General features: G+C 33.9%; 1 protein-coding gene across 1 annotated transcript in view; it reads right to left on the bottom strand.

Annotated features, from left to right (window-relative positions):
- Positions 1–15,336, bottom strand: part of IFIH1 (interferon induced with helicase C domain 1) — a 55,277-nt gene that overhangs the window by 19,072 nt on the left and 20,869 nt on the right. The window contains exons 4-5 of the mRNA XM_008582662.1: positions 8,069–8,173; positions 2,589–2,809 (exon numbers count right to left, since the gene is read on the bottom strand). Coding sequence (XP_008580884.1) covers positions 2,589–2,809; positions 8,069–8,173 — 326 coding nt within the window. The remainder of the gene's footprint in view (positions 1–2,588; positions 2,810–8,068; positions 8,174–15,336) is intronic.

The raw sequence follows: 15,336 nt of genomic DNA, 5'->3' as shown, positions 1-15,336 counted from the left end.
AGATAGCAGGTGTTGGAAATCCTGACATTCACTCTGGGTGGCGTTGAGTTCCTACCGAAGGACACAGAGAAAGCCAGATGCAAGTTTGACATGTCTAATTGGGACATGTGTGGTCCTCTTGGAGCCTTTTTTCTGAGATGTGACAGAGTGCCTGCCAAGACTAATCAAACCCAACTGCTACCCACTTCTGCTGAATCATATGTGGCTGCATTATAGCATCTGAAGGAACCTGGGATTTATTTCTCATGATGTTGAAGCCCTAGATAGGAAATGAAAAGTCTGGGAACACAGGTGGTGTTTTCATTTTTCTTTGCATTTGAAGGCTATAACTTTGGAAAGGACAGAGGAAAGGAGATGAAAGTAAATGGTGTTAGGGAACAGGATTTCTCTTTTCTAGATCAAGTGTCACAATACCTTGCTCTTGAGCCAAATACAGAATGCAGGCTATGTTGACTTACTGGGGTGAAGATTTCCTGACTCAATCAAAATAAATTAAAGGTGAAATTACTTTAAATTCAAAGAAATGAGATAGTAAAGTAAACAATTATGACACAGATTGAAAAACTAGTGGAGGGATTCCTAGTAATTCTGAGGATCAAAACAATAGGGAAGTAGATCAAGGATTAGGGTCATGTCCTAAAATGTACACACAATGCAGTGAATGTGAATAATTAATGAGGATAAATTAACATTTAAACATGGCCATAAATGTGCATTCATATGAATCACCTAGATCCAATGGGACAAAAGATTCCTGACTAGAATTAAGCATCAAGAGGAAAATGGAATACTATAGAAAGGAAGGTGCATTCAACACACAAAAACATGAAGCCTAAAACAATTGATCAACCTGAATGATATGAAGAGATAAACATAAGTATCTGCATTAAGCTGAAAAATTAACTACACAAAAATAAACTAAGAGAATTCTAGTTTAACAGATTTTCAAATGAAAGGGAATTGAGGATTTTGAGTTTACGGCAGGGTCCAGATGAGTCTGTGGATGCTAAAGGCAAACCCAGTGATGGGCTGAGTGAGTGTCACATCTCATCTCTCCTACACTCTGCACTGGTAAGACCATCTCTATTTTGTCCAACTGTGGATGCTGCATTTTAAGAGGATCCTAGATAAATCTCTGGAAGAGTATGAGCACCTAGGATGATGAAAGTTCTGGAAACCATGTTATATAAAGAATAGGCAAAGGACCTGCAGGTATTTATCCCATGGGACAAAAAGAGAAGTAACTTAGGAGCCACGTGATGCTACCTTCTCTATGTGAAGGACTGTCACAAGGCAGAAAATTTAGGACTTTCTCTGCATAGTCACAGAGAAAAGAACTCAAACCGATGATTATGGATTGAAGAGAAAGAGATTTGGATAGATACATGTAGGGCTTCCAAACAGCGTCTGTTGTCCAAAGAATGACTTGGGCTGACTTGTTAGCAGAGGACTTTCTTATTAGAAGTTACCCAGCAGAAGTGAGAGGACCATGCTGCAAAGGAAGAAAGTTGGATCTTGAAGGTCCCTTCCAACTCTAATAGTCTATGACCCTGTGGCCAGATAAAGGAAATAAAGGAAGTAGATTAATCAAAAATAATTTCTAGGTTTTGAGGCTATATGCTTTGGAGGAAGTGTTGTAACTAACAAAGAGACAGATAAATAAGGAAGGAGAGACCCTTTGGGAGGATAGATGGTGAAGCTGAGTTTGAGGAAAGAGAAGACCATTCAAATGATATCAAAAACATCAGTTTAAGTAGCTTCAAATCCATTTAACTTTGTTCTCTGGACCGAGTTCTTAAGATCTTGTTCTCTGGTTAAGGTATTCAATTTCATTAGTTACAAAGGTGAGGAGGAAGAAGCGGGAGAGAGAGCTAATATCTACTGAAGCATTAGTAGTCATTTACAAATTTATAAGTGAATAAGCTCTCATTTATCTGAATAAAGCTCAAATAACTAAACTTGGTTTTACAGTGAAGAAGACACATACCTATTTCTGAAGATGGTCTTTGGATACCTCAAGATATGAATTACCAAAGAGAAACCTAATTTGCATTTAATGTAACATATATAATACATATATAATCTTTGAATATTGTTTATCTATTTAACTTGATACAGATAAATCAAATAGTCACTTAAGTTTCTCTTTATCTTCAAAACACATTATATATATTCTGGATAAAGAGGAGTTGCCATCTTTGACTAAGGTTCAGTGATTAAAGAGACTGTAAAATATGATATGTGATCCCAGATTCCACTGATATTTTGGGGTCATTCATGTTCACATGCAATGATAAATTAGTACCAGTTAACCTTAAAGAATATCTGGGTAAATATAACCTTTATGCATAAGTTACGGCTATTTGATTTAATGTTCTGTTTTATGGAAAAATTTAATTTTAAGGCTAATCACTTAGATATTACATATATGTAGAAAAATAAGGATTGCGAATAAAATAAATGGCTTACTTTGACATTACTCCTCATTAAAGTGAATCTGGGTGATTTATTGCTACAAATGTAATTACATAAAAGCTTCAGAATAATAAAATGGAAATGAACAGTTACATTATGTATTGTTTGAATACCTTATTGACAAGAACTATAACTTTTCTAGGCTCAGCTGCTTTTTTCTTCTTGTCCAAATGATCCTTGGCAATGTAAACGGCCACTCTGGTTTTCCCGCTCCCTGTAGGAAGGCATATGATGATATTTTTCCCTTCCAAGGCTGGTTGGGCAACTTCCATTTGGTAAGGCCTGAGCTGCAGTTCTGGCTCCGGGGATGCTCTTTCAGCCACATTCTCTTCATCTGAAGGAAGTTAAAAAGAAGAAAAATAAGAGAAAGGGCAACAAAATAACTAAGGCTAGGAAGCCTGAAACTAAACACAGGCCTCTTGTGGTTAAATTCCTTTTCACGTGTGGTCCAAGCCAGTCTATTTTCTATCTTCTGTACCAATGTGTGTCAGCTCTCTGCATCTGCAGGATACAACCTTGGCGCTCTGTCATGGAAGTGGCAGGGGGCGTGGGGGTGCAAGGGACTGAATTAACAAGACGGAAGCTGGGAGGGGGCAATGTAAGGGAGTGTTTTCACAGAGTGGCAGAGCCAAGGGGGATCTACAGAAAGGGCTGTGGTGCAAGATTGGCAGTTATGGTTGTTAATGCATCAGACTTTCCATCTCTTTGTCGAGCCATCATGTCCTACTTGTTTATCTTAGCCCTTCCACCCGCAAAATCAAGAGGAGTTGAGAAAGTAGGAATCATTAATCCTCCTTGTTTGGTGTTCCCTCTTATTTTTTTAATTGCGAAAAAGCTATTACAGCTGATACCGTTTTCCTTCATTTGTAAAAACTTTGTCTGGCAACCAAATACCAAAATATATATACACACACATGCATAGGTCCCTTTTCCCATTTAAGGCAACAAGGTTGTACAGAAGCAGTATTTACGGAGTAGGGTATTTCTCTTAAAACCTCTTCCCATATTATCCTTTAACTGGTAGGTTTTCATTGAAAAGTAAAAAATAATTTTGTTGGCTTAAACTAAATTGTGACTAATTTTGCCATTTAATTTTGAATTGTGATCTTTATTACTTCCTTATAAACTTATGAGGGTCTTCAAAAAGTTGATGGAAATATTTGTATTATCTTTTAATTTGATCTTCCTTGAACTATTTGAAGTACCCTCGTATGTCTCCATATATTCATACTTTTCCTGAAATCCAGAGCTCAATTATCAAAAATATTTCCAATTAACATATATTTTTAAATTCAAAATACTGATAAAGTAGGTACTAGCATACATTTTTATGAATATCAGAGTAAAATTCTTATAACATATCTTGATTTAGACATATTTCCTATTATTTATGTGATTATATTTATCTATATTAGCCAGGAAAAGATCTAAAAATGCATACGTTATCATATGATATGCAGTAAAATAAATGTCATACCAATTTAAAAGCCCATCTTATGCTTTATACAATCACAAGAAAAATGAAATGACAGTACTTATCAGTACTTCATCATACATGCAATGTGTTCTTTCTCTTATCGATGATTGCAATAAAACTAAACTAACATAATCCCATTAACTTCAAAAAACTTGCTGATGGCTCCATTTTGGCAACTAGATGATTCTATTTAAGTGGGTTTTAACTTGCTGTGATAGTACTATCTAAAGAGGTAGGAAAATTCACACCAAATACCACTTAGAATCAGCTACCAACCTGGCAGGAAATTTACCTTCTATGTGGATAAGAAAAGACAGATGCAGTACATTTAAGCTATCACTGGATCATTTGCTGACTCATTTAATATACTTTTCATAAAAACCTCATTCAAAATCACCCACACTTAAAATATACATTTACAAATTTTCTTTCCATGCTTGTTTTGAACACTATTTATAATAATTCATCTTCTATTATATTTATGTAAGGTTCAGATTTATTTAAGAACAACATTACTTCTCTACTAAATGGCTTTTATAGATTATCAAAATCCTAATACTTCACTTATAAGAGCATTTATCACCTAATGTTACTAAAAGAGACAGAATATTTGAAAAAAAAATGTATTTTAGGCAGTGTCTAAACCAAGATCCAGGAATTATCTTTTGCTAAATTGTTATTTGATCTAGGAAGTTTGCTAAAAGATACCAACAAATTCTCTTTGTTTAATTTCACTCTAGGTACATTTTTGCATAGACTTAAAAAAATAATAAGATGCTGCTTCCCTCATAATAGTTGCATGCACTTTTTTAATAATTATTTTCCCCTTTTGTTTTTTATGATTACTATTGTGTCTTTGGGTAACAAAAATTAAAAAAGAGAAACAAATAGCAACTTCTTAAGTATCTTTCCCAGGAATCTAGAATCACATTAAATGAGTAAAATATCAATATTACTCCTGCACATTAGATATTTATTGCATTAACAAATGTAAGAAAAGTTAGAATGTTAAAGGGGCTATCATGTTCAAAATTTAACTGCAGAAACAAAGCCATGAGGTTTTACAGCTACTTAACTAGTCATGTACCACTAATTCATTCCACTGTAAATATTTACTGGGTGCCTATTACATACCATGCACTCCCAAGAATATAGTCTTTGTCCTCAAGGACTTCAGATTCTAGGGCACTGTCCTGCTGCCACTAAAAATATCTGGCTAAATAGATAGCACAGTAATCTTCCACATTTTTGAGTCAAGACTAGGAGATTTGAAGGGTAGCCCCAAGTTTAAAAGAGAAGCAGAGTGGATATGGAAAAAATTAAAGTTGGATTCAATGTGAGAATAACATCCAAAGAAAAAGAGCTGGGTGAGTGCTAAATATTCAGCCTGATTCTTGCCTTATCACATCTTCTGACATAGGGATGAAAGAATTTATCCACATAAGCCATGAAAAAAGAGTTTTTTCTTCTCCGCACCAGAAGGAGAGAACTGGGTTGGTATCAGTAAGCCAGGAGCCAATTTCTTTTATAAAAGAAATGTTTGGGTTTTGTTTGTTTGTTGTTGTTTATTTCTGGCTCTCTCTGAAAAGTGTAATCAATTAAAAGCAATAATGAGAACAGTATTTAAAATATGCACAGTCTTTGAATAACACTGTGTCCTCCCTCTACAACAAATATTGATCGGAGACTTTAAAATTATACCATATATATGGTCAAAAACTGGAATGAAATAAGGTTTAAATAATAATATTCTATTGGAACTACACCATGTGGCAAATTTAATTCTCACATTGATTTTGACAGCTGAGTTATTCTTGGAGAGAAAAGGTCTGTCACTGCATGTGTTTGAAATCGACAAAGTATTCCTTTACCTATAGTGTATGTAACCACAGAAAAATACGCCATTCCAGCTGGACAAATATTAATAGTAAGGAAACACTTTCTACATATCAGGCCAATGAGTGTTGCCAAAAACATTGCCACTTTTTGAGAAACAGTTTACCTCTTTGAAAGTGGGAAACAGAAAAAAAAAAAAGATAGCCTTTCATAACATAATTATAATATTTAAAATTTAAAAGTACCAGTAATTATGTTTTACTATGGCATAATACTTTCAAAAAGGACGATAATGTGATTGTATTGGGTCACACCCATGATCCTTATGGCCCATCGTGTGACCTTTGAAGAAGGATGAAGAACATGTAGAAGAACATCCCCTGTGATGTCAACGTCAAAGGTTAAAATATAATTGCAATCACTGTAATGCTTTTCAGTGACCCACCATGCGTTTAACAGTTCACCAATTTATTTAAACTTTTTTTTGAATTGATTTCTATTTCAGGTTAAATCCTGCACCTGAAGGTAAGAAATTTTATAATTTTATTATTTCAGAATTTTACTACCCACTATCCAAAGCAATTCTTTGTTTGTAAGTAGTGACCCATCTAGAATTTCAAGGGAGGTCCTTAGAAAATGTGTTTGCTTTTCAAAAGTAGGTTGCATTCAGATTTATCGTGTCTTTCATGCCACATTGAGGACTAAAAATCAGCAAATACATTTGCTAACAGCTCTAAATAGGCAAAATGCTCTGCACATAGAGGATGCACATTAAACATTTATTGAATGAGTGAGTATTATTGAAAAGCCCTTACTTAGACAAATAAAAATTAGGATGGGGTCCAGAAACTTAAAACAACCCATAAAGATGTTAAATATTAGCTAGAGTATATTTTGAGTTCTAACATCAATAGCATATAATAGAAATGTTAATTATTAAATTTAACAATTTTATGACAAGAATACAAAACACAAATACAATTCACACAAATAAGCACATGGCAAAAACTTAAACATTGACCGAACTGAGCAGAAAATGAATTAACCCTTTTAAATTGAGATTAAATTTCTGACTGACATTTGGTGAATTGGGCTTCCTCAAACTAACTTGTACTAAGGGATTTAAGAGTGTAATTGCGAGAAAAGTATATATAAATAAAAGAGATGTTCAAATTCAATTTGGAAAACTTTTAGGGCAGAGAGCCATTTTTATATAAACTATTTTGGCCTTTTAGGCCTATTGTAGATTCTAAATTTCTATAATTCTTCTGACAGTACAGAATAATCTGAATTATACAATACTTTCTAAGTGGAAACAACTCAATAACAAATGAAGAATAAAGTAATTTGTTTCTTAATTTGTCAGTTTTCCACTGCTTCTTAGCTGGCCATATTGCAAAGTATATTTTTTTGTTATTTGTTAATTTTGACTATGAAATATTTAAAACATATAAACAAATATAGAAAGGTGTATAGCACATCCAATAATCCATCACCCATACTTAAATGATGTTAACATTTTAGCTCAGTAGTAATCATAGAACACATTCAAAGAACAGAAAGAAACAAGTTGAAATCTACCAAACTGATAAATTAGGAAATCTGATAGCAAGAAGTATCAATGAAGGTGTGTGATAGAAATGTTAAGGGGATCTGGAACAGGCACTCTCATTTATTGTTGTTGGGATATACAACCAATATGAAGAGCAATTTGGGAAACAGCCAGTGAAGTTTCCATTTAGTGACCAAAATATTTTTCAAACTCTATTCCTGTTCAAGAGATATTTATACATACTAGAACTCTTTTAACTATGTGTAATTTCTAGTTCTTCATTTTAAGAGGGTCTCTGTAATTTGCAGTTATCCGTAGTCACTCTCCTCTTATTGGTAGTATGAACTTTTTACTTAAAATATATCTTAATTAAAAAGTAGGGCTTGGGAATAAATATAAGCATGAAATTGGCTACAGAATTTAAGTGCAGTCAAATTAATTGCAACAGTTCTTGTAAATAAAATAGATGACATGATTCGATGGAATGTGACATATGCCAGACCAAAAAGATATGTACTGGATCAAAATTAGAGAGTTTGGTTCTAAGACTTTTGTAAGTTGTACTTTTAAAGAAAGTGAATGGCAAAGTTCCAAAATGACTTCACTGTAGAAAAGAATTGCTTTAATTGCATAAATACATTAGGGAGGGTATGAACAGCCCCCATGCTTTCCACTATATGGCGTCTTATTTCACACTTTTTAAGGTTTACACAACAGTTAGGCAGTACCTGAATCACTTCCCATGGTGCCTGAATCACTGCCCATGTTGCTGTTATGTCCAAGACTTTCATCTAAGCAGCTGACACTTCCTTCTGCCAAACTTGTGTCTGATTCTGCTAAGGAAAACATTTTAAAATATTTTAAAAATATTTCTGAGAATAAACGTATTTTAACTGCACACCTCTACAGCACACAGTACATACAGTTCAATGCAAGTGGGGAAGGCACACCCAGACAGTTATGAATAAAAGGTAAGAGTTTCTGGCAGGCTACATTAAAAAAAAAGAATAAAAATCTACTATGGATGAGCAGCTGCCGGGTAGTGAATCAAATACGTATTACCTACTTAGAGTACTATATGTCCAATATGAGAACTAATGCAAATTTTTAAGGGTTTATGACTTTTGTTGCCCCTCTACATGTAAATTTTGCCCCCCCAAAATATCTAGGCTTAATAATTGCTTTTAAACAAAAAGTATTATATAAAAACCGTTGAGGTTTTTTCATGTAAAATGATAAAGTAATAAAGTGCAAAAAATTAATAAAGTACATGGATCTACTGTTCAGTGATAAACGTAAATTAAAAATCCCACAAAGAGTTTGCTCAAAAAGAATATCACTAAAGCCTGGCATCATAGTTGTACTAGCAGTTTTTGTCAGGTTGGAAATAAATGTCTTCTTTATTGTAATTGTACTAAGCCTCCATCAAAAAGTTATATGATTTGCATGAATGGCAAGAACACACTCCTCACTTATTAATCTTGATTTTCTGTTTTCAGTACTTAGTATCAGTTCTTTTTGCAAACCTCTTTCCCTCAAGGTAAGAATTCCTTCCTTGTGTTTATTTCCAAAAACTTATGCAATCTCATTCTCAAGGGCCTGAACTATCCTTAAATTGGTAAAAGTAAATGAATGGTGTTTACTAATGTTGGCTTTGGAATCAGAAAGACGTGAAATTTGCCTTTGACTTTGCTCTGAGCCTAAGTTCCCCTTATTTAAAATGGGGTTAATACCACTTATCTCACAGAATTTGATAACCATTAAGTAATATTAGGTACAATAAGCTTTTGGCACAGTAGCTTAATTGCTGGTGATTAGAAGATGAAATAAAAATCAAGAAGTTAGCATATTACTAGGGCAGGAGCACCATTTAATAATGTTCGTCTTACACTTAATAATATTTCATAATATTTATACTTGTTAGATTATTATTTCATCCTAAAGCTCCCCAATGCAATAATAAATTATATTAAAGGAGCCTTCAGCTGTTTAAAACTAGGCTGAGAGTTACATGTTTAAGGCTGGAAATAGAAATGGGTAAAAAAACAGACATATAGTATGTTATTAATAAAACTTCTCTGGAAAGAAATGATATATAACTCCTCAAAAATGCAAGTATCTTCTTTTTCTTTGACCAGTTAATTAATTAAGTTAGATGTATCGAGGTGTAATTTACATACAGTAAAAATCACTCTTTTCAGGTATGTAATTTGAGGAGTGTGACAAATGTATACAGTTCTGTAACCACCATCACAATTAAGATTATTTCCACCACTCAGAAAATCTGTTCAAACCTCTTTAGTCAATGCCTTTCTGTTATCCCCCGGCAATCACTGATCTGGTTCCTGTCCCTATAGTTTTGACTTTTCCAGAATGCCATATAAATGGATTCATGCAATTTATGCACTCATTTATGTCTGGCATCTTTAACTTAGCATAAGACATTTGAGATTCATTGGTGTTGTTGTGTGTATCAGTAATTTGTTCCTTTTTATTGCTGACTAGTATTCCATTGAGAATATGTTTGTGAAATCTATGACATCTCCCTTCTAATTTGGATGAGCCTATTTAGCTTGGGAGATATAATGGAGTTACAGCCAACACCAATCAAATATGTAAGGCATCTTTCTTAAAAGTTAAAGCTGATAAGACATTTGTAGAAAAATTCTCAATGGACATCCATACTGTTTAAGTATATTAGCACAACATAAATATACTAATGTGAAAATACTGTGCTTATCAGTTGTCGTAGATTAGCTCTAAAACTCAGATTTGAGGAATCCCTTTTGATCACAGGGGAAAACCCGTATATCTCACTGAGAGATTTTAAATATGGCACTTTGCAATTCCCAGAGGTATGTCTTGTTAGAAGCTTAGAGGCGAGTGTGGGATAGAACTGTCAAGTAGAAGAGCGTTTTGGGCAGATGTACTGATGAAAAAAGAATACGATTTATAAGGAAAAGGCAAGGTGTAAAATGAGATGGGGAAAATGTCATTGCAAGGATAATTCTAGATCTAGAAATATAGGTCAAGATTTTAGAGGCAAAAAAGTGAATTTTGACAGGCTTTTCATTTGTTGCTTTAAATGTAGTAATGAGAACTGAAGAGAATACCAAAATTACTGACAAATATTAACAAATATTATCTAAAATCTAACATTGTGTCATTGTTACTAACATTAAGTCATTGTACTTACATTAAGTACAATAAAAATGGAAATTATATTTGATTTTCATTTCATTTTCTTATCACTGGCAGTTAAGCCATAATCTTAAACCTGCTCCATATATATCAAAAGTCAAGATTGTCGCCAAGCTTTGTTCTAACATACATGAGTTTTGGGGAAGCTATTTATACAATGTGCACAAATAATTTATGAATATTTAAAAAGTAATTACCAAAAATAGGATATTATTAAGCAATTATCTGGATTATTTTGATTTAACAAACAAATCTGCAATGTGTCAGGAAGACACTGAGCTCAGAGTTTTCACAGATGTAATGTAAATTACATTTTAAATTCTCAAAATCTTATGTAGTACATGCCCATTATCACCTCAATTTTATAAGTGAGAAACCAAGGCTCAGAGAGGTTAAATGGTTTATCCAGATCACACAGCTAGAATGGGGCAGAATCCCCATTTTATGAACCCAAGTCCAGTGTTCCAGTGCCTTTCACCCAACATTAAGCATGGCTGGTGATGCATATGAAGCTTTGTAAATAAGCAAACAATCCCATGTCCATAATGTTAAGTGAAACGAAAGCCGTTGTTTTGAACAGCAACAGACATTTTCGTTGCAATGTCAAATTTTCTATCAATTTTGAAACAGAGCTTATTTTCCTAGAAAAAAAGATAACATGATTTTATTTTGCTAACATCTCTGATTTCATTGATAGACTTTGATTAACTTTACATTTAAGCATCCACACTTATTTTTAAACTTTTTTCTGTGCACAAATAAGAAAGGAACACTTCTGTTCTCATTGCACAAAATTAATTGCAATAATTCTGGTAGAGATTATTATGAAAGCAAAAGTGAATATATAGAGCTCTATTTCTCTGTCATTTTTAGGGTATATAAATCTCTCGCTTCTCCACGCAAAAATAATTTTGTTTCCTAGGCAGCAAATTCTTATGAATTCTTATATATTTTTATGCTTTTATAGAAATATGAGGGGTCTTCAAAAAGTTCATGGAAGGATTTGTATTATGTTTTCACTCTGTTTTTACACAAACTTTTTGAAATATCCTCATAGAAGTACTAAAGGAAATAAATGTAATAATAAAATATATTGTAGCTCTTATAACACTGAGAATGCCTTCCCCAGAGATCTTCCTCCTGCATTCACTCTAAAAATCACATTACATACACACACACCAAAAAGTGAGATGAAGTACTTACATAATGTCAAAATTAAACCAACCTACTGAGTTTATATGCCCAGAATTCCTGCTATTGATTTATTTAAGATTATCTTGTTTTATGTACTTCTCAAAGTTGTCAATATAGATTTAAGTCCTAATGAATAAAGTCATGTGTCTATGATTTTAAGACACACGAGAAAAGGCATTGCCATGAAAAGAATATAAGCTTTGGAATCCACTGGATCAGTCTTAAGATCTGAATTCAGTCACTGCTAACAAGTGACTTAACCTCTTTTTTTTTTTTTCAATATAAATAGTAGTTTCTATTTCTCATTTATTGTGAACACGATTCTGTTAGATCAGGAAATGAATCCAGAAGAAAAACAAATCTTAAATTTTCATGAAGTTGATGTTTAAAGGGGCTTTGAGTATTGGAGTTAAACTGTATACTAAGTTTAGTTAACTTTTGTATAGGTGTCATTTTCTCTAGGGGAAAAATAGCAAAACTAGCTATGAAATAAATTAGAAAAGGGTGTTAATTTCTAACTGTTAGAGAAAAGCAGTTATTCATATTAAACTCTATTGAAATGAAAGAAAATTATAACCATTCAGTTAAGAGATAGGGTTTTCTGTAGTAAGTTTGTTATCAACACACAAAAAGAACAGCTTTGCTTACAGTGACAGTGTCTGAGACCAGTCCATAAGCCGTGGAAAAAACTGTCTAATTTTGCAATCACATCTTGAATATTTTGCTAATGAGGCAGAGATATTAACTGAAATCCAAGAAATTTCATATTTAATATACCCTAGACCTTACATACTTTAAAATATCTTTAAATCATTTAGAAACCAAAAATATTGAAGTTAAAAAATTTTTTCAAACGAAAAAACATCTTGGTTGAAGGCCTCTTTATATCTATTTCAATGTAAAGTCTGCCCTCTGCTGCAAAATGCTATTATAACAAGCAGTGGACTACATGTAGTTGTTTATACAAAGGGCTGAGCTTTCATTAGATGACACAGAAATTGTCATCTAATTCTATTCCTACTAGGTAGTGTCTCACCTATTTTTGGCCTAGATGGTCAAAATTACCCCACAGATTCTCTCTCCTTTCTTTCCTCTTGCCTCTGTCTGTGATAAGTCCTCTTTCCCGAAAAGTGGTTTTGCATTACAGCAAGAAACAATGTGGGGGGAAAGGGCTTCCATGCATATTGAGGGAAAGAAAAAGGGGGGCACCAACTTCTTTCATTCTCTTGAGACTTAGTATTTACAAGGTCTTCAAAGAGTCTAATTTTACTTTTCATGGTAATTTTATGTTTAGTTCTGACCTCATGGTTCATTTTAGTTTTGCCTCTTCAGCTATCCCCAACTTCCCCCAAATTTCATAATTCTCGCAGCCTGGGATGTCAAAGACTACCTCAAAAGCTTGAAGCACATGAACACTGTGGGCATACATGCAAAGACTGCATGGGCTTCTTACTGATAATACACATTTCGTCTCCTTTTGAAATAACAATCTTTTTGTGATGAAATAGATCACTTTTATTTTCAGCTCTATGTATATGGATCTACACACACACACACACACACACACACTCACATTTTGGTCTGTCAGATTTTGCTCTCCGTGCCAGGGAACATGTGTTCCCACAGAATGGAGAGAAGCCACCTCCACCCACCTTGCATATTCTCTCCTGGATCCAAGCTTCTAGGAAATGAGTTCCCCAAAGAGAAAAATCACTCTCCTAGAGCCACAAGCCCACATGGCTATCCATGGAGCTTCTCTGCTCCCATTTATAGAATTCCTACTGCTGAAATGTTTTAATCAGAATTAAATTTGAATTGTGTGTAATGATGTGGGCTTGCATGGTATCAACTGTGCTCTTTAGCTTTTGGACTTAGGTTCTAATACAGAAATATAGTTATTAAATTACAGGGCTGTGAGGATAACCACACCCACTGGAATAACCCATTCATTCACACCAGTCAGTAATGGAGGCAGGAAGTTTTAGAGTGCAGTCAGTCACAAGGGATAGGCCAGATGACCACATAGGAAGGAAGTCTTGGAAATAACAAGGTAGAGGAATGGCAAGGGAGAAGATGAATTGGAAACCTCTTTAGCTGGTAAGCATTCTTTTAAGAGACTATAGGAGTTAAGCAGACGTTAGCAGACATGAAGAAAGTATGGGGAAAGATATGTTTAAGGGTGTCCCAGTAAATGTTCAACAATTGGCTCTTTGTGAGAGAAAAAGAGCCATGATTTAAAAGTGTTTGCCAATTTCCATGGTGTAAAAATTGTCACCACAGCCAATTTCAAGCTACCAGAGCAATGTCACTGAGTGGAGATGCCACTAGCTACATTCTACATTAAGAACTTATCTGAAATGAACCTATATGTGTTGTGCTGATATTTCATAATTATGCAAACAATGAGTGGTAAACTTCTAAAAGTATTTTTTTTCCCCCTTAGGAAAAGCACTCGTAAAAATTACAGTTAGAGAAACCCACAAATGCTCCCCTCTGATCAAACTGTTCCCCTAAACACATTTTGAGATTTCCTCTATCTGTGCTTTTGCTCATGATGTTTATGCAATCTTGCCTGCTGCCTCTGTTTACAAATCAGCATAGGACTTCCAAGGCTAAAAAAAAAAAAAAAAGCCTTAGATTCCTCCTCTGGTAAGCTTTTTCTGATCAGTCTTCCTTCTTTCACAAGTCTTCTCTCCTCATCCTTTGATACACAGCTCTTGTGTCTCTTTTGCTATGAAGAGATTACTGTTTCTCTTTGGCAGCATGGAACTTGTCTTCTTGAACCAGATTATACACTTTTTGAGGGTCAGCACAATGCCTCAGTATTTGGTTCCCTCAGTAATAAGTGGGTACTTCAAAAAGTTCATGGAAAGATTCATATTGCTTTTTAATTCTATTTTTCCACGAACTTTCTGAAGTACCATTCTATGACCTGACCAACTCATATTTTTTCTTCTTACTTCTCTGGCTTCCAGTCTTTATTCACATCACAAAATAGTGAAAGTAAGATCTAATAATCAAATTAAAATTAAGGTCATCACTTAAGTAAAAATGCCACTAAAAAAACTTTGTTTGCAGCCTTAAACAGATGTCACAAAAATAAATGCAGCATGTATAAACTGTACACTACACAGATTTCTTTCTGTCAAAATACCTATGTCCTTATTCCTGAGATATGAACACTAACCCTCCTTAGAACTATTATGCAATTATAAGTCATACAACTGACCCAGATACATGGTAGGTTTCAAATAAAACAAAAACCTATATAATCATTTAACAAGCACCAATATCAGCAGCATCTCTCTCTCTCTCTCTCTCTCTTCCCCCCCTCTTCCTCTCAGCTCAAATTAGAATCTGGCTTTGGGATTGCCTCAGTAGTACTGCTAGTTTGTAATAATTAATGATAGCTAAGTTTAGGAAAATAGTGACGTAAAAGAGAGCTTTCTTAATTCAAACCAATCCTGAAACAGTATGGGTGATTCTGATATAATATTATTGTACAGTACTGTATCAATTATCCTTTTCACTTACGTCTAAATGCTACGATATTTATTTCTAGAGATTCTAAAAATCTTTAGATTTCTAGAGGTTAGTGCTA

Source organism: Galeopterus variegatus, unplaced genomic scaffold (assembly GCF_000696425.1).
Source record: "Galeopterus variegatus unplaced genomic scaffold, G_variegatus-3.0.2 Scaffold1, whole genome shotgun sequence".
In the NCBI taxonomy this organism is placed as follows: Eukaryota; Metazoa; Chordata; class Mammalia; order Dermoptera; family Cynocephalidae; genus Galeopterus; species Galeopterus variegatus.
Note: the sequence above shows the minus strand (reverse complement) of the source record. Positions and strands in the feature narration are given on the sequence as shown.